The 24606-nt window shown below is 53.0% G+C and overlaps 13 protein-coding genes across 13 annotated transcripts; 7 read left to right on the top strand and 6 right to left on the bottom strand.

Moving 5' to 3' along the window:
- Window positions 1-66: 66 nt before the first annotated feature.
- Window positions 67-2149, top strand: BO80DRAFT_485404 (fungal specific transcription factor domain-containing protein; the record flags this gene model as incomplete). The annotated part of the gene is made up of 6 exons (XM_025723490.1): window positions 67-239; window positions 291-1059; window positions 1104-1164; window positions 1210-1348; window positions 1393-1453; window positions 1517-2149. 6 exons carry the CDS (start codon window positions 67-69, stop codon window positions 2147-2149), a joined length of 1836 nt encoding a protein of 611 aa, XP_025570376.1.
- Window positions 2150-3275: 1126 nt separating this feature from the next.
- Window positions 3276-5269, top strand: BO80DRAFT_417706 (uncharacterized protein; the record flags this gene model as incomplete). Its single annotated transcript, XM_025718227.1, has 1 exon — window positions 3276-5269. The coding sequence occupies exon 1, from the start codon at window positions 3299-3301 to the stop codon at window positions 5267-5269; it is 1971 nt and encodes a 656-aa protein (XP_025570375.1). The 5' UTR covers window positions 3276-3298.
- A 1303-nt stretch (window positions 5270-6572) lies between these two features.
- Window positions 6573-7972, top strand: BO80DRAFT_429417 (sialidase family protein). Its single transcript, XM_025720460.1, has one exon. It carries the CDS (start codon window positions 6612-6614, stop codon window positions 7728-7730), a length of 1119 nt encoding a protein of 372 aa, XP_025570374.1. The 5' UTR covers window positions 6573-6611; the 3' UTR covers window positions 7731-7972.
- Window positions 7973-8213: 241 nt separating this feature from the next.
- BO80DRAFT_319663 (NAD(P)-binding protein) lies at window positions 8214-9131 on the top strand (the record flags this gene model as incomplete). The annotated part of the gene is made up of 1 exon (XM_025715112.1): window positions 8214-9131. A coding segment is annotated over one exon (918 nt), but the record flags the coding sequence as incomplete, so codon positions are not given.
- Window positions 9132-9260: 129 nt separating this feature from the next.
- Window positions 9261-10524, bottom strand: BO80DRAFT_449641 (uncharacterized protein; the record flags this gene model as incomplete). The annotated part of the gene is made up of 3 exons (XM_025721754.1): window positions 9261-9270; window positions 9318-9764; window positions 9983-10524. 3 exons carry the CDS (start codon window positions 10522-10524, stop codon window positions 9261-9263), a joined length of 999 nt encoding a protein of 332 aa, XP_025570372.1.
- An 893-nt stretch (window positions 10525-11417) lies between these two features.
- Window positions 11418-12751, bottom strand: BO80DRAFT_392707 (uncharacterized protein). Its single transcript, XM_025717232.1, has 2 exons — window positions 11992-12751; window positions 11418-11944 (listed from the first exon to the last, which is right to left on the bottom strand). Exons 1-2 carry the CDS (start codon window positions 12731-12733, stop codon window positions 11532-11534), a joined length of 1155 nt encoding a protein of 384 aa, XP_025570371.1. The 5' UTR covers window positions 12734-12751; the 3' UTR covers window positions 11418-11531.
- A 584-nt stretch (window positions 12752-13335) lies between these two features.
- On the bottom strand, window positions 13336-14475 carry BO80DRAFT_438912 (uncharacterized protein; the record flags this gene model as incomplete). The annotated part of the gene is made up of 2 exons (XM_025721060.1): window positions 13336-14351; window positions 14448-14475. 2 exons carry the CDS (start codon window positions 14473-14475, stop codon window positions 13336-13338), a joined length of 1044 nt encoding a protein of 347 aa, XP_025570370.1.
- Window positions 14476-16244: 1769 nt separating this feature from the next.
- BO80DRAFT_449638 (uncharacterized protein) lies at window positions 16245-16622 on the top strand (the record flags this gene model as incomplete). The annotated part of the gene is made up of 1 exon (XM_025721753.1): window positions 16245-16622. One exon carries the CDS (start codon window positions 16245-16247, stop codon window positions 16620-16622), a length of 378 nt encoding a protein of 125 aa, XP_025570369.1.
- A 163-nt stretch (window positions 16623-16785) lies between these two features.
- BO80DRAFT_449637 (glycoside hydrolase family 88/105 protein) lies at window positions 16786-17898 on the bottom strand (the record flags this gene model as incomplete). The annotated part of the gene is made up of 1 exon (XM_025721752.1): window positions 16786-17898. The coding sequence occupies one exon, from the start codon at window positions 17896-17898 to the stop codon at window positions 16786-16788; it is 1113 nt and encodes a 370-aa protein (XP_025570368.1).
- A 429-nt stretch (window positions 17899-18327) lies between these two features.
- BO80DRAFT_417693 (putative 2-ketogluconate transporter) lies at window positions 18328-20165 on the top strand (the record flags this gene model as incomplete). The annotated part of the gene is made up of 5 exons (XM_025718226.1): window positions 18328-18669; window positions 18737-19014; window positions 19068-19586; window positions 19641-19852; window positions 19921-20165. The coding sequence occupies 5 exons, from the start codon at window positions 18328-18330 to the stop codon at window positions 20163-20165; spliced, it is 1596 nt and encodes a 531-aa protein (XP_025570367.1).
- On the bottom strand, window positions 20138-21155 carry BO80DRAFT_505735 (carboxymuconolactone decarboxylase family protein; the record flags this gene model as incomplete). Its single annotated transcript, XM_025724507.1, has 2 exons — window positions 20138-20983; window positions 21140-21155. The coding sequence occupies 2 exons, from the start codon at window positions 21153-21155 to the stop codon at window positions 20277-20279; spliced, it is 723 nt and encodes a 240-aa protein (XP_025570366.1). The 3' UTR covers window positions 20138-20276.
- Window positions 21156-21663: 508 nt separating this feature from the next.
- Window positions 21664-23150, top strand: BO80DRAFT_417687 (cytochrome and DOMON domain-containing protein; the record flags this gene model as incomplete). Its single annotated transcript, XM_025718225.1, has 2 exons — window positions 21664-21764; window positions 21820-23150. Exons 1-2 carry the CDS (start codon window positions 21719-21721, stop codon window positions 23148-23150), a joined length of 1377 nt encoding a protein of 458 aa, XP_025570365.1. The 5' UTR covers window positions 21664-21718.
- A 136-nt stretch (window positions 23151-23286) lies between these two features.
- Window positions 23287-24318, bottom strand: BO80DRAFT_367294 (MDR family NADP-dependent oxidoreductase; the record flags this gene model as incomplete). Its single annotated transcript, XM_025716283.1, has 1 exon — window positions 23287-24318. One exon carries the CDS (start codon window positions 24316-24318, stop codon window positions 23287-23289), a length of 1032 nt encoding a protein of 343 aa, XP_025570364.1.
- Window positions 24319-24606: the final 288 nt, after the last annotated feature.

Raw genomic sequence — 24606 nt, 5'->3', positions numbered from 1 at the left:
GAAAGATACCTCCTTGATAAGAACGACTCCTCGGCCTGTCGTCCCCTCACCCTCACCATCCCAACCATGCCGTCGCCCTCGCCCTCGAGTACCGCTCGAGCTAGCACCTCCTGTCGTCGCTGCCACCGCCGGAAAAAGCGCTGTGATCGAACACTACCGCAATGCGAGACGTGCTTGCATGCGCGCGTGGCGTGTAGCTTCCTGGATGATGATCGGCTGGTGGGGACGTATTCGATTGCGTGAGTACCTGCTTATCTGATAACCTATTCATTCCTTTCTCATGCGCGCAGGTACGTCCAAGGATTAGAATCTCGGGTTCGAGAGCTCGAGAAGGAATTATCAGCAGTTCTTACATCCCCACGACCAGGTTTTGAATTCGACCCGCCCATCGTGAACTTCGCCACGCCTCCGGAGACAGATACCTTTGATGAGTTCCCTCTTCTCACACCCCCAGTGCAGGCGCGAAAGGATATTCTGGCCGAGGAGGTCAAGAGACTCTCCCTGGAGGCTACGGCAGAGCGACATCTGGGTTCGTCGTCGGGGTGGTCGTTTGCGAAGCTCACTCAGGCGGTTCTTCGACGGTTGTCGCCGGATAAGGCGGAGTTTGTGTTTGATGGTGTAGATGATGGGTTGGATGGGCCTCTCCCATCCTTCGACGATGCATCGGGCTCGCTTCTGGATTTCAATGCCTTTTCTTCTCCCTGTTTGTTCCATCAGCTCTCGCTGTCCCAGGTCCTGGAAGATGAGTCGGTGCTGGCTGATCTCCAGCTACCGGACAAGGGGCATATGACCTATTTGATGGACTTTTATTTTGCACACTCGCATACCCTGTATCCGATCATTCGACGGAATGAGTTTATCACGGTATTGTGGCGTGTGTATAACCATCCAGAGGAGCCGTTGGCAGGGTCGGCGCTGTGGATGTTTCGGGTCTGGATGGTTCTGGCCATTGGGTCGACCGCACACTCGTCGGTATCGTTGGTCGAGAAATCGGAATCGGTTCTCTACTATAATAAGGCGATGGGGTATTTTGAGGAGGCCTTCGAACTGGGTGATATGGTAGGTTGCCCTGCAATTTACAAGAAACGGGCTAAAGAGCCCAGGCTGCACTCGAGGTATTGATGCTGCAAGTATCGTACTCCTTCTTCAACCAGATCGGACCGAGTACGTCCTTCACCCTATTGATGTGCCCTACTAAGTGGATTGCAGATACATTCTTCCTCGTCGGCGTGGCCGCTCGCATGGCCATCGGAATGGGTCTTCATACCTCCTCGAGCTATGCCAATCTCTCGACCGACGTGATCGAGTATCGCAAACGAATCTTCTTCTCTCTCTACATGATGGACAGGTACGATCCCCACACCATCCCCTCCCCCACATTAACAAGAATAGAGTGGTATCCATCTCCCTCGGTCGTCCATTTGCCATCCACGACGACGACATCGACATCGAGGTACCCCCATCCCACCCCATCACCCTATCCCTCACCCTATCCCATCACCACTAACAAATATAGCCCTTCTCCGACATCGACGATGAACCCCCCCACCCCCTCCACCCATCCACCCTCTCCATCCCGCTCCACATCCTCTCCCTCCGTCGCATCGCCAGCGAAATCGCCACGACCGTCCACTCCCCCCGCACCACCCCCCTCTCCCTCCCCCAACGAGAACACCTCCTCCAAACCCTCCACAGCAAACTCCTCACCTGGCGCCGGACCATGCCCTTCCCCCTCCCCTCTACCCCCTCCCCAATCCCCCACCTCAGCACCAACTGGTACGACCTAAACTACTACACGCACCTAATGATGCTCTACCGCCCGTCCCCACTCTTCCCCTCCCTCGACGAACATAAAGTCAAGATACTGGCAATGGCCGCCGCCATGTCCATCCGTCAGGCCATGAACATGCACCGTCAGCACCGGTTCGCGTATAACTGGCTGAATTTGCTGACTGTGTTTCAGGCCGCGGTGGCATTGGTGTATGCCACGGTGGCGCAGCCGGAGGAGTTAGGCGGGGTGGTGAGGGAGGGAGGGGTGCGGGAGGATTTGGAATTAGTGGTGGAGTTGTTGGGGGTGTTTGGGGGGAAGTTTCGGGTTGCGGGACGGTTGGGGGCGTTGGTGAGGGGGGTGTTGGCGAGGTTGGAGTAGTGTTCATCGATGGATTGGCTCCGTCTTTCTGAGATAGGGGATAGATATGGGGAAGATGTCGATGTCTGGTAGGATCTTGCATGAGGGAACTGTCTACTAAATAAGCACCCCACTTCTATAAAACCCTAAGACTGCTTGCCTATGCCTATAGACCATTCCATCAACACCATCCACCCCCTCATTACATACCAATTCCAAGTTCCCAATGAACGAAGGAAGAAGAACATCTGCATCTGCAATATAACCCTCCCAGGCACTATCTCACACCTCACGGCCAGACACAAACAAACAGCACGATACATCTTCACCCACAACTTCTACGCCCTGTCCCGTTCGATATAAATCCAACAAACCCTACTTAATACCTCATGTCCCCTACACGCTCCCACATCCTGCCTACTTGGAAACCAAAACCACGCGGCAAATAACCGAATCCCCTCGCCTTAGGGTGTGCTTTGTTTGCTGGGTATATATATGATGGGTGATTAGTACTTGGTCTGGTCACTCATGATGATATATTTCTGCCTGCTGAAGACGAGGTACATGGTAAATGACCAATCTCCACGCCTTAGGGTGTGCGGGTGGGGGTGCTTGGGTAGGTTGGTTTTGGGGTATTATTTATATATTTAGGTTTTTGTAAGGGGTGACAGGGAGGGGTATATGTGGAGTGTGAAATGTGAACTGTGGAGAGGAAGACGAGGAAGGGGGAGGGAAGTATTAGGGTATATTTCATCTTTATTTGAAGATCTATGTTGAGGAGGATGATTCCAGAAATAGCCAGGTGTGTCACTGTTGATCAGTATTAATAGCGGTATTGTGGATAACTACAATCCAACCACAGAAAGCGTACTGAAGTGAACATACAAATGTAGCAAAGTGAATATGGGCATGAGCTCCACTCTCATTCACGTAGCGAGACATGTATACCAAAACTCTGTCACTCTAACGATCCGATATCATCTCACAACAAAGTTTAGCTGTTCACTCAGTGCACGGTGTGAATTGGGTTAAGTGGGGAGGGTAAATAAAATACCCACGGGGTCCCATGTTCTGGGAGTATCCTTCCCACCCTCTGTGTCTAACCCTACTTCCATACAATTTCATATAAATCACATCTTTCCACCCTACCATAACCATACATGCACCAAAATGAATCAATCCAAACCAACAATCATCGGAATCTACGGCATCCCCGGATCCGGAAAAACAACCCTACTATCCCAACTCAAGAACCAGCTGAACCCCGAATCCTTCTCCTTCTATGATGGTTCCAGTGTCCTCGACTCGCTCGTTCCTGGCGACCTCCCTGCCTTCCAATCCCTCTCATTTTCCGAGAAGACAACCTGGCAAGAAAAAGCCATCACATCTATAAAAAGTGAATGTACTGCCTCCGGACAGACCGGGATCGTCACCGGGCATTACATTTTCTGGGACGATATCGATCAGGAAAAGGAGACGGTCCTGACGGAATGTGTTCTCAGCGTGTATACCCATATTCTGTATCTGAATATCCGTGCAGAGGTGGTTTATTCTCGTCGGGAGAGGGATACTGAGCGCCAGCGCGCACGGATTTCCATCTCGGAGTTGGGGCGGTGGATGGAGGAGGAAATGTCCGAGTTGACGGGGGTGTGTTTGAGTCGCGGGATTTTGTTTGTGAGGTTGATGCCGTTGTGTCTTGAGAGGATTGCTGCGCTGGTGGAGGATTTTAGGCGGCATGATGAGGTGAATAATGATGGGGTAGTGGGGAGGTGTATTGATGGGGTGGTTTCTCCGGCAGGTATGGGTCTGGAGAAGGTGCTTGTGTTTGATGCGGATCGGACCCTGGCGGCGATTGATACGGGGAAGAGGTTCTGGGAGCATGTACCTGGGGCTGGATGGGGGATGTTGCAATGGGTGTTTGGCAGTCAGCTGGGATATTCGTATGCTGCGTTCCGTCAGGTGGTTTTGCTGTATGAGCAGGATGTTGAGGATGAACAGTATGAAGAGATCTGTGGTCTGGTTGCAGCAGAGGTGATGTTGTATCCCGAGGTTGCAGGTCTGCTGCGTCGGGTCTTGGAGCATGCTCATATTGGCGTTGTTGTGGTGACGTGTGGCTTGCGGCGGGTGTGGGAAAAGGTCCTGGAGCGAGAGGGCCTCTGGGATAGGGCCAAGGTGATTGGTAGTGGGAGGATCTCGGATGGCTATGTGGTGACTCCCCGGGTCAAAGGTGCCTTGGTGGAGCGCCTGAAGAGCCGTGGTCTGAAGGTCTGGGCGTTTGGGGACAGTCCGGTTGATATGGAGATGCTTCGCTGTGCTGATCGTGCCGTTGTGATTGTTGGTGATGACGGTATCAGAAGTAGCACTATGAATACCGTGCTCGAGACTGAGATTGATCACGGCTTCCAGGCTGTCCAGGTGTTGCTTCCGGAGTCGGTATCTCCACGCCTTGATATCGCAGTCCTTCCGGTTATTACATTGGATGACCCGAACTTCCTGGGACCAATCCTCGCATCTAACTTTCACCTCGTCCACGCCACTCACAAAGGAGCAGCAAAGCTGCTGCAGACTCCCATGCGGGATGCTGGGATAGAAGGTCCGGCTTTGCGCAAAGCTCACAGACGAGCAGGGTTCTACCTGGCAGCCGAGTATCTCACGGACCTGGTTGGCCTGGAAGCCTGCGCTATCGCTCACGTCCAAGGAAACACGACTATTGGCCATCAACTAGCCGACGAAGCAAGCACTGTCATCATCGCCTTGATGCGCGGTGGCAAGCCCATGGCGTTTGGTGTCAACGACGCTTTCCCAAAGGCCAGCTTCCTCCACGCAGCTGAGGTCGAAGACGTGAAGCTGCATCATGTGCAGGGGAAAGCGAATGTCATGCTTGTTGACTCGGTTGTCAATAATGGGACAACCGTTATTGAGTTCGTCAAACATATTCGCAGCTTGAAGAAAGATATTCGGATTGCGGTTGTTGCGGGGGTTGTACAGGTCAAGGCGGTTGCTAAGAATGGCCCGTTAAGGGCTCTGGCGAGAAATGGTGGCTTGACGGTGGTTGCTTTGCGGTTGTCGGAGAACAAATACACCGGAACCAAGGGCACAGATACTGGGAACCGGTTGTTCAATACGGTGGACCTTGCTTGAGCTATCTCCTATATGGTCAGGCCGAGCGAGAGGTGCCGGTATTGTTTGAACTTCATGGGCTGTGAAGAATGCGTTGATTGACTTGTTCCTCCTTTCGCTGGTTGCTGACATTCAATGAAGCTTCGTGAATTTGTCCTTGTCGATATGTCCTTGTCTGACTATCCAGAATGTGTTGCTAACGATCGTATTTTGCTTTCATCCTGTCAGCTGTTCGGAATGTGCTACTGTGAAGTCTCATGAACAATTCTAGATTTAGAGATATTCGATGACTCCAGCCAGTATCGGTGACAATGAAGATTAAGTAGGATATCAGTTTCTCTCACCTTTCCAGGCAGCCATAGCAATGCTTTTGCTACTAAGTGTAAGCCGTACTCCTGCTATTTGTTGCGTGCTGTCCTCTGCCAATATATCTCGTCGATACCAAAAAGATTGCGTCTTCGAGAAGTGGCACTTTCAAGAGGTTGCCGCGAATTGTCTAGGATCTCAGCTCCTCGGTCATGGGATCTTGACATGTTGTGGGCGGGACAGAGTGTGTCACCAACCATCCTGACATTAACCTAGGTGAGATTGATCGGAATGTACGCAGTATGAACACAAAGTAAAATTCTCCTGCGAAATGGATCCTTTGTCAGAACAAGGGGATATATAAAAGATCCTTGTCATCATCTGCTAGCTTCATTGTGATTGACAGCATAACATGATGTTGGTGCTGTGAATGACGGGGCATCATGAAAGAGGAAAGCTGCGGGATGATGAGAAGGAGACTGGGTAGCAATTGTCTGGCAGCCGTCGGCACCGTACCCTTCAGTATTATTTGGACTGCATCTCGTTTCTAACAGGTACAGTCTGAATGGGTCAGGCAGAGGGTACAATTACACCGAACTCAGTATCAGGCATCGAGTCTGGGGACCCTGCAGGGGGAATGTCTTGGGGTTTCTGCTACCATTACCTATGTGATTTATTGATACTATGCTCACTATCGATACCTAGAGATGTTGAAGCAAGAGCTGAGTGAATACATGATACAACCGCAAGCCCCCCGTCAGCCTATCAAACCGCCCACCTTCGCTGCTGTCATTGGACATGACAGACGATCAGCCCTACTCAACGGCCAAGGAATCCTCCGCCAACCCCATGACAACTGCCTATCACTGCACCAAGACAATAGATGATCCCCGAAATAGCAGCAGACAGGCAACCGTGTTTCAGGGGTGATCCGATGACGTCATCTCAGCCTTCTCTCCACTTCTCCTGAATCTCCCATAAATACCCCGCTGTCAGATCCAGGGTCCAGCCCCGCCTATCTCTCCTCACCACAACAGCAGCAGCAGCAGCAGCAACCATGCCCGGACACTTTGGTCAGAAGATTCTCAACACCTTCGGCATCGACCATCACGGTCACGGCCAAGGTCATCCTTACCAACAACCGCCCCCACCAGGGGACAACCGGCTCGCCGGCAACCGCATCATCCACAACGACGAGCGTCTCCTCTCCAACCACCCCGCGGGCACCTACCCCCGTCTGGCCCGTCTCAGCGACGGCCGGATTCTCGCCTCGTTTACACGCTTCTACGGTGGCGGTGAACGCGCCCTTCTCGTCTCCATTAGCACCGACAACGGCCACACCTTTACCGACCATGGCGAAGTGACTCGCGGCCACGGCGACGTCGACAACATGTTCCTCTTAGAAGTCGGGCCGGGCGTCGTCCTGGCCGCCTTCCGGAACCACGACATTGGCCCCGACGGGCCCACGCACTTCCGCATCACGGTCTGCCGCTCCTACGACTCCGGACACACCTGGTCGTTCGCCTCGCAGGCGGCCGAGAAACCCGCCCCCTTGGGCATCTGGGAACCGTTTATGCGACTGGGTCGCCGACCGGGCGAGATCCAACTCACGTACTCAGAAGAGTTCGCCCACAACAACCAATGCACGATGCTCGTCCGGTCCTACGATCAAGGATCGACCTGGACGCCGCCACAATGTCTGCACGGGGCGGAAGATCCCCGTCGCGACGGGATGAACGGGATCGCGCGCACCTGGGATAACGGACGGGAGGTATTAGCGATGGTATTTGAGACCACCAGTTACGGGACATTTGACGTGGAGATGTTGCTCAGTTATGATGACGGGGAGACGTGGGGATGGCGCCAGCAGGTGTATGTCCCCCCGCCGGGCCATAATGCGGGGGCGCCGCAGATTGCGAGTCTCGGGGATGGATCGTTGGCGGTGATTTTCATGACGGATGAGGATTGTGATGAGGTGTGTTGGACACAGAATGCGTGTGTCAAGGTGGTGTTTGCGGGGCCGCCCAATGAGGGCCGGGTGATGTGGACCAGGCCGACCATGGTTTGTGGCGAGTCGAGTCATTGGCCGGGCATTTTTACCCTCGATGAGAGGCGGTTGTTGGCGTTGTATGAGTGTGGAGGTCCGAAAGCGAAAACGATTGCGTTGGAGATGTAATTCTGATGTGGATCTGCTTGGACTAGACGTCGTGCAATGGGTCTGATTATATGAATGATCGAATTTAGGCTTGATGATCATATTAGGGATATGATAGATAAGATCGGAAGCTCCCTCCCGCCGGGCCGGACGACATCCGAGCGCGGGTTCGGATCGGGGGGGTGCCGCGCGACACCCATTGGCCACACCCTCAGAAGCAATATGAACTATCTATACCTTGCAGCCTCAAACCTCTAAATGATGATAAATCATTTCCTTAGTATATAAACCTCCTCTCCCTCGGACCTATATCTCCATCAAACATACTCTCACACTAGATACCCACCTGAATCTAATCCCAACACCCTTGACACACCCAATCCACCAACTCACCCTCCAACCCTCACCCAAAAGAACCCTTTGAGAGATAAAAAAAAAAGCACCATGCGCCTCCACCAGCCCCGCACCCCACCCCTCCCCCCAAACACCACATTCACCAACGGCACCGCCATCATAACCGGCGCCAACACCGGCATCGGGCTCTCCACAGCCCGCACCCTCCTCCACCTGCACCCCAGAACCCTCATCCTCGCCTGTCGCAACCTCCCCTCCGCATCCACAGCCCGCGACACCCTCCTCGCCTCATACCCCAGCACCAAAACCAACATCATAACTAAACATCTCGATCTATCTTCCTACGCCAGCGTACGGTCCTTCACGCGGGAAATCACCTCCGAGGTGGAGAACTTGGATTTACTGGTTTTGAACGCCGGAAGCGCCTTCTTTGCGGATTTCCAACTAGGAAACGAGGGCAGGGAGAGGACAGTCCAGAATATGTTTCTTTCGAATGTCCTTCTCTTACTGGGCTTATTACCCCTGTTGGAGAAGAGTGCTGGACGGGTTACGTGGGTGGGGTCTCGACGGGCGTATGAAATCATTACCCGTTCTCATCCAGATACCACTTTTCTGAATATCGAGTCTGGGTCGATATTGGACTGGTTTGATAGAGAAGAGGGGTATGATATGATGAACCGCTACGGGGAGGTGAAGTTTCTCTGTTTGGCGTTTTTTTATGAACTTGCCACAAGATTACAGCAGAGAGGAGGGGAGGGAGGGGGAAGGGTGATACTGAATATGATATGTCCCGGCGCGGTACGAACAAACCTAGCGAGAAATTTACCGGTTTGGTATCGGCCGCTGGTGTGGGTATTTCAGAAGTTAGTGAGTCGGAGCGCGGAGGAGGCGGGGGTGTTGGTTGTTCGTGCTGGGGTTGTGGTGGGAGGAGAGAGTCATGGGGTTTTCTTTGGGGATCATGAGGTTGAAAGGGTGCATCCGTTTTTTGAGTCCGATGAGGGGAAGCGTGTCGTGAAGGGCATTTGGCAGGAGACTATGCAGGAGATGAAGCGGGTGGGGGTGGTTCCGGAGGATTTGTTGGGGCGTGATTAGGGTTGTTGGGATAGGCGTTGGTACTCGTAGCTATATAATGTTATTCGGTTATCATGATCATGAGGATAGACTGAATTATCTCGTGCGGTCAAGTATCCGCTCTCGTTAGGAGCTTCTTCGGGTTCAGCAGATTCAAATCGCTGGCCTAGTCTCTTCTCGTACGCCTCCTTATCGCGGAGCTTGGTAGTGATGACTGTTTCTGCATCCGCAGCCCAATAGTCCGATACCATTTGGGAAGACTCCGAGGTAACCTTATGGCTGGACACGAATATCGGATGAATATGCTGTTCAAAGAGATGATACAACCCTTTTGGGCTATCCAAAGCTTGCAGGTACCAGAAAGTCCCAATCTGCCAGCCTGTCCTCATGAGATTCGCTCGGAATGAACGGTCATCATTGATAGGGGGGACTGAACTCTCCTCTTCCTCGAAAATGTTCACAAACTCCTCATGTGCCTGTCGGAATTCTTCCAAGTAGCCATCCGTCAAACCATCCACGGAGCGACCGGTCAACCAATACGGAGGTTGCAAGGTCTCTGCCGGGAGGGAACAGGCCCACTCGAGATCAATCACACATGTGATATTCCAATCGTTGTCTACGAACACATTGCTAGGGTGGAGATCCGTCAGACTGTAAAAAAAATGGGCCGTCGCGAAGCTCTCGGTTGGTAAAATGGTGTAAAAGCGCCCGCATGATAGTCAGTCTGGCCATCTGGGCCTGACCGTCCTCGTGATCAATCAACGAGTTCGGTTGATATCGGATTCGATTGTCGTGACAGGACAGAATATCCAGATAGTATGCATCTGCAGTCGCATACGTTAAGCTACGACTGATGGTTGGGATTCCCCCATGTTCCAGCTGATGCAGGCGGAGACATAAAGGCCGGTTGGAGAGCTGCAGCACCCCGTCCGAGTCTAATGTCCAGTCCAAACCCCCACAGCCGCGGAATCGGGATCTCCGGACACTGCTCTCGCATCCAGATAAACGTGGCCGCTTCGCAGCGAAGCGTTTCATCCACGTTGCCCGGATGTCTCGATTCGCCCACCTTGTACGGCAACGGGAACCGAATGACGGCTCGCTTTGCCAGGGGCTGATTGTGATTGCTCACATAGATTGGAATGCAGACATTGAAGCTGCCGTGGAGCCATTCTTTGACGGCTCCCAGCTCGCAGGTGTCGGATGCACAAAGTCCGAGATGTCCGGCTGCCACCTTGGCAATCTCGGCGCGGCTGGTATAGAGGGAGACGAAAAAGTCGATGCGTTGTTCAGGATAGTCGAGCTCCAGAAGCATGTCCTCTTCTTGTTCGAGGGCTGACTCTAACGTAGTGGTCCCTCGAATGAGGGGCAGGGAGGCCTCGCGACGTGTCATGCCGGCATGGTACAATGATTCCGACTCACTTGGCCATTATCATCCGATGAATATGATGGAGGATGGAAGTCCCTGGGTAGATGAAGTTGACTTCTTGGCTTGGCGCCGGCCCCTGATTTATACCCTTCACCCGCCTGCAGGGGTTGCTTCTTCTTGATTGGATCACCGATGGGATCAATTTATGTCTATTTACCATTACGATGGCAATACGGAGTACTTCGTACTTCTTTGTTTGATAAGAATGAGATCGGGGACTGATTCCGTAACACTACAAGTATTGTGAACATTACCGACATCTTGCTCATACTCCACCAATTGAAAAAGCATACATCTGATCCTGTAGGGAAACATACCATCCTAGAATGCTTGATATCGAAGAACTACATTTGAGGAATGCATTCTATATCACAGATTGCTCAAAATTGAGCTGTTTATAGTAGTTATTCCCATAAGCGATTCCACTGGCCGATTGATCTGCTTGCAGACGTAATTACGATATACGCAGCTTCCTAGTTTTGCTATATGCTGGGTAACAATGTTGTATACCCTCTCACTGTGCCTCAATCTGAGTCTCATATAGGATATCTGGCAATGTGCTGCTGCAAGCACGTAATCATTTGCGTCCCTAGTATGGTGAAATGCCTGTTTCAACCAGGCGGTGCATCGAGTGCAAGAATAGTTGTAGGAATGTTCCCATAGTGTTTGGATCGGAATTTGCGAATCGGTGGTAAAGTCTGAGAGTGGTTGATACCCCTGCTTGTCGTTATATATTCACCATCGACATTCGGCCTCGACTGGCGATATGGGATTGAGAAAGCATGCAAAATTGCAAGTCGGTCAGCAGACTGATGCATATGCTGCTTCCTGAACACAGGATATCCCAATTCAGTTCTCCGAGATGTTCAGTGTCAATCGCCGTCCCAAAGTTGGCCAGTTGCCGGTTTTCGGGCGGATGCTCAGCGGAGTGCTATCGTAGCAGATAGCCCTTTGTTGTCTCACCTTGGGTATCAAGTACTCGACCCATTCTGACTGGTATGTCGCCGTCGGCGTCTCCGGCGCGACCCATGGGAGCTTTGGCTCGATGTCCATGAATATACCGAGTAGAAATCGCTGCCCGCAAACGACCCGCTCTGTGATGTACTGTGTCGACCACTCCGGCGACGATGCGAATGGCGTTTCGGGTCTGTTTCTCCGGCCGACGCTACCGTGGAGGCTCGATCCAGATCGTCTGCGTCTTCGTAGATATACTCTTCTCCACTGAGTTCGAAGGCTTCTGCTGGTAATGCCTGTTCTTGAGAATGGGCTTTGTACTCCACCCCGTTTTCGATGCCTTTCTCATTCATCTTTCCGCCCTCTTCATCGTTCTTCGCAGCAACGATCCCCAACACTCTCGGGACATCCTCCTTCCCAGATCCAAACCCTAACCCGTTAGCAACACCCCACCCCTACCCCGGGCAAGAAACTTACATTGTTCAAAAAACCCCTTCTGCGGCTTATACAACCCCACATTCCCAATCTCCCCCTCCTTCACCCCCGGCAAATACATCTGCACCAACGGCTTCCCATTGTGCACATCACAATACACATCAAACGGAGCAATCTCCTCGGGAAACTGAACCGCCGTAGCCACCGTAATCGGATAATACGCCGGAATTAACAACCTAAAATGCGGCCTCCTCTTCCCTCCCCCACCCCCCCGATCCCGCTCCGCCTGCACCCGCCTCATCGCCTGCATATACCCCACCACCGCATCCAAATTCTGAAACAACCCAATAAACCTCTCCCCCAACACCCCCCTGGTCAGAATCAAATCCTCAAAATGATGCCTCCAGATCGTGTCCGGATGATACACCAAATACCAGGTATCATCCGGCTCGGACTTGATTTTATGTTGGAGCATGTTGTAGACCAGGGTGGGGAATTCCGAGGCCACGCGGAGGGCGTTGTCGCTAGCGAGGGTGGTGTTCAGGGTCTCGAGGTGGGTGTTCAGTTGGCGCAGCTGGGCGGTACCTTCGATGGCTTGGTAGATGGCAAGGGCGGCGGCGGCGGGAGGGAGGGTCGTGGTGGCGAGGTTCAGGAAGTAGGTGCCGTAGAGGGGGTGGTCGCCGTGGGAACCTTGGGCGATGAGGGTTTGGGAGAGGAGGTCGTGGCTGAGTTGGGTGATTTCGTCGAGGGTGGTGAGGAGGTGGGTTAGGGTTTTGAAGACCATTTTGGATGTCTGGTGTGCTTGGGGTGGTGGTGAGGGTGGGTGAGGGTGATGTGGTGAGGGGTAGGTTGGTGAGGAAGAAGGTGGTTTGGTTTGGTTAGGGCAGGGTTTGTTGACTTGGGTATATTTAGTTCTAACTGAGGGATGATGATGTCCACGTCTTGGTTTGTGGGGCTGGCTGGGCGAATAGGATCCATCAGGCCAATAGACAACGCATCTGTTTGATGTATACCAGTGGCATATCGCCTCACTTTGGGTATCAGGAGTGTACTATAAGAGCTATTTGCTGATGATGTTCTACTTTGTTGCTTGGTGATTGTTCATAGTGGGTAGATTAACAAGAACACTGGTGATGTGCTATTTAAACATGATTGGCTGATGTATGCTGTCAAGTATCTTAGCGGGGCACTGCCAGGCTATAGTATTAGTGGGTTCAGATACATGGATCAATAGCACAACGTCATTAACTATACTGCACTACAATTGTCCCAGCATCCAAGGTATTCATGAATGTATAGCGTGTACTAGCACTCCACAATCCACATCGCAAGTCAGCAATCGTCTAGCTCTTGCAACGGTGAACGGAATGGCAGTCTACCTGCTGGTTACTTATCGGCACCATCCTTCTTAGGAGTAATCCCAAACAGTTCATTACAGTCGTCCGTGTCCCAGATATTCTCCTGTGGGGTCTCAGGCTCTTCCGATGGCTCCCCGAACAACTTCAGGTTATATGATTGGTCCCAAATATTCTCCTCTCCTTCTTTGTCCCTCTCCTTCTCCTTCCCCTTCCTCTGCTTCTCCTGTTTCTTCTTCTCTTTCGACATCTTCTCCTTTCTCTTCTTCCCCTCCTTCTTCGATAATGGCGGATCGCTCGCATTGTCTGACCCCAAACTCATCTCTTCCGTCGTATAAACTACACTTTCCGTTTCATAGTTGACATCTTTTTCATCATCCGCCACATCCGTCTCATCGCTTACTTCTCCCGTCTCCTCGACCATGGCATCCGTTACAACCGCAGCGATGTGGTGTAATTCGCAATCACACCAAGTTGGCGGAGTAGCCGGTGCCGATGGACCATCTCTCTCCTCCAGATTGTACATCTTCCTCGACAACAGCTTCCATCCATGCAGCAGATCATACGGATCTAGAAGAACGACACGATCACGACCATCCGAGCCAGGGGCAACCCTCGACCGCGGAAAGAGATATCGCTTCCTTTTCACCAGTTGATGGACAAACCAGAGCACCCCCAGAATGACAATATTGTGCTTTCGGATCAAATCCCCTGCTCCGATCTTCGGGGGCCCCGGCGCATCGAGAACCGCCTCCAATCTAGGATCTCTGTACCGTTCGAATAGTTTCGGCCCGTCAACTTTGAATTCCTTGTTACGACCGATGACCCCCTTCAGATAGGTTCGGTATTCCACCCACTCGTCGAAGAGCGGTTGCGTGACGGGATCACTGAAGAAGAGCGTGTGCACTGAGCTGGCCCACGTGAACCCGAAACACCCGGCCATGTTGGCATTGCTGCGTTGGATACTGTTCACGTAATAGGTGGTGTAGGCGATGCCGGGGTACTTGGTTTGGTCGCAGCGGTCATTTGCGGCGGATTGGTTGGATCCTACCAGTGGTAAATATGTTGTGCTTCGCCATACTTGAAGGAAATATCTAACCCACCAAGCAGGCTACGAAAGGAAATGGGTGCTTCATCACTTACTACTTGATTGGCCCGACCTCGATGCCATGGTTAGATGTAATCCCCTGATAGCTAATATCAGGCACTGTCCAGCTATGTCTGTTTCTCTTTCGCCATGTAGCCAACGAGAGCAAAGAGCTGGAATGGCAGTTTATAAAGAAAGCGACAACATAATTGAGTCGAGGAATAATGCAACATGTCGAAGGAGTATACCAGAGGAAGACGAGGAAAGTTGTCCATCAACCGAACTTTCACTCGAGGCTGGTACCGGAGACTGCCATATTCTCGTGCAACTTGGGCTAGCTGCCAATTTAGCCTGCAAATGTCGACAAAGCCCTACTTGTTACCCGGCCATAGCGTTGTAAGCAGCCGACTGGTATCCCAGTCTACTTCTTTCTTCCATTGTAATAGAATCAGATTTCAGCTCTAAAAAATTGGTCCACGACTATGGGACCACCCATTCCAAATATATGTCATTCCATGGCCTTAAAAACATGGTAATAAAACCAAACAACGAAGTGATGGAGAAGATCCCTGTCAAAAACACGTGTCAAATCCCCTGACTACGTGCATATCAGCAAAATCCCAACAATGGCAACTGCAGGAACTGCACCTGTGTGAATACTCGCATTCACATAACCCACCCCCTCCTCCCTAAATCCACCTCCACTACCCCATCAACTTCAACTTACTATGCAACCCACCATGTTCGAATCCACCATCAACTATACCATAAACCTCACCCCTTGCGCAAAGGAAACCCATATACTTCATCCCGCGATAATAGTTGCCAGGAGATTATCAATATTACATTAATGGATGATAACTGCTCCTGCCCCTGCTACTACTAGCGAGTGGACTCCACCGCCACGAGGATACTACCAGTCCATAGCTACCAGATTCGAAACACATATCAAGCACCATATCCAACATAACTCACATTATAATGTCCTTGGTTCTGGAATACCGCGATCACACGTAATTAGCTTGCCTCAAAGTCCAAATAAAGTAAATTCTACCTTCTATGCCCCAAAGGAAATATAGGTTTTACGAACGAAAATTGTACAAAACGGAGATTGGATTCCCCTACTCCGTATTCCACAGACAGTTACTACTTAACCCCTAGCGGGCCTTAACATAGGCTATCACAAACAAAAGGTTCCGCTTGCATTTAGGAAATTATGCTGGACAGCTACACAGACTGATTTTGAATCAGACGTTCTGCAAGGCATTCAAGGAGATAAATGGGGTATTTTATTGTTTTATGCATATGGGAAATTCGGGATGAGTGATCTTGCAGAGAGGATATTGATGTAAACGATTTGGACTCCCTGTTCAGTCAATGCTATTGATAGTAGATTTGCCTTAGGGCCGCTATGGCGGAGCTATTTCGGAAGATCGTTCAGCCGGCATGTGCCAGCAAGGATGCCTGCAGGCTGGCATCTCCTAGACTGGATTAATTGACAGTGATATTCCAGTCCCGGTTGTACACCACTACAGGTCAGTGGCATACCGCTTTGTTGATGTCTGCTGACTGGACAGCCCTACCCCGGAGAACGACATCGGGATCCCGTTTATCTTAATGAGCAAAGCGTCTGGATGGCCCCTGGGAAGAGTATGGAAAGAAGCAGGTTTGGGTAAACCGGAAGTGGCGGCAATCGTGACAACCAAAGTCCTTCACCAATTGGGGGAAATAACCTATCAACTGTCCCAGTTGCGCGTCAATGAGATCGGCTCGCTCTTTGAACGAGATGGAGTCTTCCGGGTGGGGGAGTGTCTCCCGTGGCCATATCTTACACGATCGGTACACTCTTGAAGATGTTCCCCGAGGGCCATTCTCAGAGAAGGAGTTTTTCGACAGTCTCATCGCAGCGTTGCATCAGGGATATCAAGTCCTACTTTACTGCCCAAACATCGGTGCCGCACTATACAGAGCTGTACAAGGATACAGAGCTGTACAAGGAAATCCAACTGGAAGATGAGCCGATAGAGAAGACGCGAAAAGCAGAACATGACTATTTTAGAAACCTGGCATTCAGACTTGCCATGGCTAGGAAGTTGACCCTGGTATCGCAGTGGAAGCTGCAATACACACATTGCAGCCTCCGTAGCGAAGGGGAGCTGTTCGTCACAGACTCTCGGTTGTGGAAGTGGATCATGGAATTCATGCAGCAGTGGGAGACTATCTATCAGTGATGTATACTGCTGTATTGGTATAGTCAAATCAGAACACATCGCATGACTGGATCAAAGTCTATCACTAACATGCTGTGTTATAGCTCCATCAAGCCCGAAGACAGCCACCCATGTGAACAACCCTCGTCACCAGCTCTATAATCTAATAACAAATCTAACGTATCTATAAACACCCCCGGAGATACTCCCCCAACGCCATAATCGCCATGGCCTGCCCATACGGCATCGCCGTCAACGGAATCTTCTTATAAAACTCCAAGCAATCGCCCATGCCCGTGCCAAAGCTTGTCTGCTGCAACTCGCCCGTCTCATCCACCGCCCCGACCACCGCCTGGATCGCCTTCTCCGCCACCGCGCGATACTCCTTTGGTAAATATCGCTTCCTGACAGCCTTCAGAATCCCATACGCAAACCCCGCCGTGGCCGACGCCTCCACATACGAATCCTCCTGATCCAACAACGTATGCCAAAACCCCTCGTCCGTCTGCAACCCCCTCAACGCCGCACACTGCGCCACCAACGTATCCAACATATGCACGCGAAGGGGATCCCCCTCCTCCAACTCCAACAACTCAATCAATTCCGGAATCACCATCGTCACCCAACTATTCCCTCGCGCCCACCGCGCCTCCGCAAAATTATGCCCCCCCACTCTCCCCTCCCCCTCGTCGAACTGCCACCCATGAAACCACAACCCGGATTTCGTATCGAAGAGATACTTCACATGCACCAACACCTGCCGTTTCGCCTCCGCCACATACTCCGGCCGCTTCAACAACCGCCCAATCTTCGCCAACGGCATCACCGTCATCATCAACGTATCATCCCACAGTTGCTGATGATTCTCCGTCACGTACGTCACATGTTGCATCCCCCCGTACTTTGTCCGCGGGAGCTCATACATCGCCCATTCCGCCCAGCTCTCCAACCAGGGGAGGTATGTCACGTTGCCGGTTTTCTCGTACACGTAGGCGAGGGTCAGGAAGACCGCCATCGTGTTGATGTTCTTGGTGGTGCCGCCTTCGGCGAAGCGGGCCGCGAACCAGTCCTCGATAGTTTTCAGGAGGTGGGGGGAGCCCGTCAGCTCGTAGTATTTCCAGATGCCGTAGAGGCCGATTCCATGCGTCCATTCCCAGCCGTGCCAGGATTTGGTGTCGATGATGCGGCCGTCCGAGAGGGGGAGGAGGAATTCGCCGGTCGTGTCGTGGATGGAGATGAGGTTTGTGATGAGGAGGTTGATTTTTGTGTGGATGGTGGGGGGGGTTATGGTCGTCATGTTGAGAGTGCTTCGTTGGTGTGCTGCTGCTCTGCTGCTGCTCTGCTGCTGCTGTGGTGGTGGTATGTGGTGATATAAGTGGGATTCCAACCCTAGCGTCATGATGCGGGGGATGTTCGGGCTAATCACCCCCGAGCCACTGTCTCGGCACGCTCGTGTATCATCCCAGATGGAGCAATAGATCCATCAGGATCCCCTAAGCGAGCCCACTCGGGCCAATGTTCCCCGCCGTGGCGGCCCCTGCCGCCCCCGGATTCACCCCAGATATGTATCCCGGGGTAATGATCTTATCACATCTCATCAGATGATCAATCTCATTGGCGTGAAAATGCGACGGCCAAGATACACTCAGACCCCTCGTCGGATGACAGATAAAAGGCCGTTCCCTGGCTGTATTTCCCCTCATGCTCGTGGTCAGACATCATCATCATGTCGGAGAATATTACTACCCAGACTGCAGAGGATAAGGCGGCGTCCACTGCGGTGGGCGTCAAGCCGAGCCAGGATATTTCTCATGTGGAGCGGGTGCTGTCTCCGGATGATAAGCTCAAGGGGGATGAATCTCGGGTGGATACGGAGGTGTTGGAGTATGCTGCCCGGGGACAGATCGAGGTGGATGAGGAGGAGAGTCGTCGTCTGCGTCGGATGATCGATCGCCGGGTGTTGGTGATTATGATTATTACGTATTTTCTGCAGGCGTTGGATAAGGGGACGATGTCGTTTGCGTCGATTATGGGCATTCGGGATGATACGCATTTGAGGGGGCAAGAAGTATGCCCCGTTTTCCTCTCATTGCCACTTCTATATCGCAATGAGAACCTGACTGATAGACTTGCAGTACTCCTGGCTCACAACCTGCATCTACATCGCCGTGCTGGTGGTGGAATACCCCACCAACTGGATCATCCAGCGCGTCCGCATCGCCAAATACCTCGGCTTCAACATCATTTGCTGGGGGACGATCCTCGCTCTGCATGCCGCCTGCCATAACTTTGCTGGCTTGGTTACCGTCCGCACCCTGCTCGGCATCTTCGAAGCGGCCTGTCAACCCTCCTTCGTGGTCCTCTCGGGCATGTGGTACAAACGCGACGAACAAGCCTCCACCGTGACCTACTGGTACCCCCCCATTCCTCCCCCCCAATGCCCTCCACCCTCTAACCACGAATCAGGTACATGATGAACGGCGGCCAACAAATTGTCGGCGGCCTCCTCGCCTACTGCTTCAGCCTGATCGGATCCCACCGCGTCCTCAAATCCTGGCAAGCGCTCTTCCTCACCTACGGGTGCCTCTCGATCCTCTGGGGCCTGTTCGTCATCTACTGGATGCCGGATTCCCCCATGCGGGCGAAATGCTTCACCGAAACCGACAAGCACAAAATGGTGGAACGGGTCCGCGCGAACCAAACCGGCCTCCAGAATAAAACCTTCCGCGCGTATCAAATGTGGGAAGCGTTCCGGGACCCCCAGACCTTGTGTTATTGTGCGATTCAGGTGTTTACCACCCTGCCCACGAGTGGGTTAGGGGCCTTTGCGAATATCATCATCAGTGGATTCGAGTTCACCGAGTTGCAGACGCAGTTGTTGGCCATGGTGTTGGGGGTGTATATCATTGTGGTGTTGTTGGTGAGTGCGTGGTTGGTCAAACGGTTTGAGCAGAATTTGTTGGTCATGTTGGGGTTTATTGTGCCGTAAGTAACCCACTCCTCGTATTTTGATGCTGAAGGGAGGGGCTGATCAGGCAGATCGTTCATCGGGACGATTGTGCTCATGACGGTGCAGAATACCAGTCTCAGCACCAAGGTGGGGTTGCTCATCAGCTACTACATTACCTTGTCATTCTGGTCCGCCCAGAATCTCGGCCTCTCGATGGTGACGCGCAATATTGCCGGCGCGACGAAGAAATCGACCGTTGTGGCGGCCACGTTTGTGTCGTGGGCTGTGGGGAATGCCATTGGTATATACCTCCCTCCCCATCTCCCTAAAGTAGCAATGCTGAAGTAGCAATGCTGATTCATGGTATAGGCCCCCAAGTCTTCCTCACCCGCGACGCCCCGCGGTATTTCATCGCCTTTGGCGTGCATCTCGGCTGTTACTCGGCCATGACGCTTTCGGTGATCTTCCTGCGGTTCTATCTCATCCGGGAGAATAAGCGGAGGGATCGCGCCATGGCCGAGATGGGAATTGCCCTCGGAGACGAGGATCATTTAGCTAGGGCCTTTGAGGATCGCACGGATCGAGAGAATGTGTATTTTCGGTATATTTATTAGCTGCCCCCCTTTCTTATGATTTTGTGAATATGACATGGATATAAATACTATCCCCTTATTTACAACCAACCCCCAGCTATCCCCAAACACTCACCTCCATCGTAATCACTGTCAAGACTGAACCAGCTCGTCCACACTCTTCATCTCCTTATCATTATTCTCCCCCACATCCAACGCCACCAACACCCGACTGACACAATTATACCCCGCAATCCCAGTCGTCAATTCCACCACCTCTCGATCGGAGAGCCCTGCGGTCTGTAGGGCGCGAAACGTCTCCTCCTTGACCTTGACCGTCCTCGTCATCTCATCCGCATATCGGACCACCGCCCGCTGTAACCCCGTCAACGCACTCCCTTCTAACTCCCCCCCCTCTGACTCCCCTGCAAGACTCGGCAACTCCCGCACCGCCCGCAACTCCTCCGCCTTCACCCCCCCCTTCAAAGCCAGTGGGGCATGCGCATTCCACTCATAAATGGCGTTGGTGAGCACGGCGACCCGACACACGGCGAGCTCAAGCAATCCCTGGTCGATGATCGTTTGGGTGCGGATGGCGCCGAGGAAACTGTTCCAGCCGTCGGCGACCGGGGGGGAATGCAGTAGGGAGAGGTCGAGGGGGATGAGCGGGCGGGGATGTCGGCGGGCGGCGATGCGGGCGTAGATGTCGGTGGTGGTGGGGGGGGAGTTTTCCGGGGGGGTGGTGGGGGCGTAGGGGAGGCGCATTTTGAGGGGTGGTGTGGTGGTGTATTTGGTTTTGGTGGTGGTGGGGAGGAGTCTGTAGGGGTTGGGTCTGGGGAAGAGGCGGAGCATAGATGATACTACTTATGTAGTAGATAAGTAGAGGATACTCTGGTTTTAAGGATAAGGATGATGTTCGTTTATCCGCCCGTCCCGAGGTTGGTTGCCGAGCGGACGGTCGGCAGAACAAGTGCCGATCTATACCAGTGCGGAGTATGTCTGGTTCTTGGGAATACTATGCGTAGTGGTCATTGATTCTACTTATTCAGTTATATCTAGCTTTACTGGTTGTATATATATCTGGTTTACTACTGATATTCCTTGTTTCTCGTTTACAATATCTCCTGCCTCATGTATTAGTTTTATACAAGCCCGAATAAAATATTTTTATCTATATTGTCGTTCTTGCTGGTCGATAGTACGTACTCCGTGATCCTAAGTGAACTGGTATCCCTGGATTCCATGCTGCAGGGGTACTCTCGTGCCTTAGTTGCTGGACAGCGTTCTGTACGGAGTCACAGGTAGCATTCATTCCATGGTATCAATTGATAATGACCGTCTGCACATACCACCCCCGCAAGGGTTCCACCCTCGCGCATCCCTGGGCTGGTCTCAGCGCTGCCGTTAGCTACCTATCTCGGTATTGCATGCAAGGGTCCTGCAAGGGCAGTGGTAGAATGGAACATACATCCTACCCTGCTGCCACCTGCCTGCCAGCAAGTCCGAACTGTCGTATCCTGTAGAAAGATATAGACCGCCAGGCCCTTATATATCCCCTCCACCATTCTACATCCGAACTTGCGAGACTCGCGACCATGAAGTGGCTTACCTTTCTTCTCGTAACCCTGAACATAGGGATCGGTAGATTCCCCTCCCCCCCCCTCATCCCTCCCAACCATACTAACACAATCAACAGGAACATCCTCAATCATCTCCTTCTCCCCCCCAACAAACCCATCCATCATCTACAGCCTCACCATCCCCAACACCACCACCCTCTCCACCCCCGGCCCCATCTACCTCCAAATCACCGCCCCCACCACCCTCCAATGGATCGGTCTCGGCCAAGGCGCCCAAATGACCGGCGCCAACATGTTCCTCCTGTATACCTCCTCCGCATCGAAAATCACCCTCTCCCCCCGTTCGGGCCTCGGCCACTTCGAACCCCAATATACGTCCTCCACTCAACTGACCCTCCTCCCGGGGACGGGCATCACCAACAATGGGAATGGGAATGGTTCCACCATGACGGCCAACCTCCGCTGCGATAACTGTCTCACCTGGCAGGATGGCACGGGACGCATGTCGCCCCTCGATCCGGACTTTCCGTTCATCTGGGCGTATAAGGTCGGGGTACCGATTAACTCGGCCGCGTTGGATGCCGACCTCTCGATCCACGACGAGATGGGTCAAGTTCGGGTGGATTTAACCAAGGCTGCACTCCCGGATACCTTCTACACATCATCATCATCATTAGGATGGAATGAAAGTGGTAGTAGTAGTAGCAGCAACCTCAGCACCCTCACGAACCCATTCGCATCCTATAACCCATCCACGGACTCGATCTCCGCCCTATCGACCCCGACACCCACCGGGCCCCATATTCCAAAGAATATGAAACAGGTGCTCATCGCACACGCCACGCTCATGGCTCTGGCATTTGCAATCCTGTTCCCGATGGGGGGGATGATCATGCCACTCCCCGTGTCTCTCCCCGTGCAAAAAATCACTCTCCATCGGATCACCCAACTCCTGACCCTATCCATTACATTGGCGGGTTTCGGAGCGGGGGTGTATATCGCCCACGCCGCAAACCAACTGCGCAACCCGCATCCCATTATCGGGATGATTGTCGTGGGAGTCCTTGTCCTCGTGCAGCCAATTCTGGGAATCCTCCAGCATCGGAATTTCAAGAAGGGGAACACGGGGGGGCCGTTCGGGGTATGTCATCGGTGGGTGGGCCGGGGGGCCATGGTATTGGGCATGGTGAATGGGGGCTTGGGGTTTCGGTTGGCCGGGGTCGGGGGGGTGTTTGCCCCGAAAGGCGCGGTGGTGGGGTATGCGGTGGTGGTGGGGGGGGTGGGGATTTTGTATTTGGGGGTGTTGCTGTGGGATTGGGGGGTGAAGGGGAGGAGGGATGAGGAGAGGGAGGGAGGGGTTGGTGGTGAAGGGGAAAGGGATGGTGGTGGTGGTAAAGGGGAGGAGGGTGTTGGGGAGAAGCCAGGAGTGGTCATGGAGGAGAGGTGATCTTCTCGCACTTGACGTTAAAATAGGATTGTGGTTACGTAGAATGGGGGCTAATTAAGATGAGATAGGGGTAGGATGTGGATCACGGTGTCAGTGTCAGCACTTTATCGATTTAGTAGTCATTAATTATATCATCTTAAAATTTGAGCACCGCCTTGCCCAGGTTCTTGCCGTGGAAAATTCCCAACAATCCCTCCGGCGCATTCTCAATGCCCTCCGTCTCGTGGATCAATGACTTGAAGGTGCCCTCCTTGATCCACTTCTGCACCCGCTCCTGGTGCTCCTGCGTGTACTTATCCCCCATACCCTTGTCACCCACGATGAATCCACGCATGTCCAGACGCTTGGTCAGCACGTAGGTGATGTTCTTGATCGGGTAGCCACCGCCGTTGTACTGCGAGATCATCCCGCAGACGACAATCCGACCAAAGTCGTTCATCGCGGCCAACGCCGCCTCGAGGTGCTCGCCACCCACGTTCTCGTAGTAGATATCGATCCCCTGAGGGGCCAGACGGGCTAGCGCGTCACCCGGCTTCTCCGTCTTGTAGTTGAACCCCCCGTCGAAGCCCAGCTCGTTGATGATAAAGTCGAGTTTCTCGTCGGAGCCCACGGAGCCAATAACCGTCAGGCCCTCGTGCTTGGCCAGCTGGCCGACGAGCTGGCCGACGGCCCCGCTGGCCGCCGACACGAAGATCGTCTCGCCCTTCTTGGGCTTGCCGATCTCGTACAGGGAGGAGTAGGCCGTCAGACCGGGCATGCCGAGGGCGCCGAGGAAGACGCGCACATCCTCGATGCCGAGGGGGTTGGCGAGGGCGCGGACCTTGACGAGCTGCTCGGCCGACACGGAGATGTACTGCTGGATGGGGAGGTAGCCGATGATGAGGTCCCCCTCCTTGTAGGCGGCCGCGTTGGAGCGGAGGACCTTGGCGATCACGGCGTTCTCAATCGGGCTGTCCAGGGCAAAGGCAGGCGAGTAGGACTTGATGTGGGCGGGGCGCATGCGGCCGCGGAGGTAGGGGTCGAAGCTGGCATACAGGGACTGCACGAAGATGCCGTTCTCCGGGGCCGGGGCATTGCCATCGTACGAGACCGGCTCGACGGTGACATCCTGGCCAGGGACAAAGAAGCCAGTGGGGACTTGCTTGAAGATGAGGGCGGAGTTGGACATGTTGCTTAGTTCACGAGACAATAGCCTGCTGCCACTCCCCTTTGCGGAGCAGGATCCCTTTATAGTTATCCTGGAGTGGCGATTACAAAGCACCATGAGAAGCTTCTCGAGGCGAGGATCCAACCTGGACCTTCCGGAAACGGCTGGTGTGGGTGGACTCGTGACGATGAAGGGGCAGATTGGGCGCAGCAACCACAGAACCACGGCTCGAGTGGATCTTGCAGACATTGAGGCAGTCGGGGGATATGCTTCTTCAGGGCAGATGCACCGGCCGGGACCCATCGGTCA

The sequence above is a fragment of the Aspergillus ibericus genome, assembly GCF_003184845.1.
Source record: "Aspergillus ibericus CBS 121593 unplaced genomic scaffold BO80scaffold_63, whole genome shotgun sequence".
NCBI lineage: Eukaryota > Fungi > Ascomycota > Eurotiomycetes > Eurotiales > Aspergillaceae > Aspergillus > Aspergillus ibericus.
Note: the sequence above shows the minus strand (reverse complement) of the source record. Positions and strands in the feature narration are given on the sequence as shown.

Coding starts and splice junctions, on each gene's coding strand:
- BO80DRAFT_429417 (XM_025720460.1), top strand. CDS start 6,612: ATGCCCGGACACTTTGGTCAGAAGATTCTCAACACCTTCGGCATCGAC.
- BO80DRAFT_392707 (XM_025717232.1), bottom strand. CDS start 12,733: ATGGTCTTCAAAACCCTAACCCACCTCCTCACCACCCTCGACGAAATC. Junction 11,945..11,991: donor GAAGGGGTTTTTTGAACAAT/GTAAGTTTCTTG, acceptor CTAACGGGTTAG/GGTTTGGATCTGGGAAGGAG.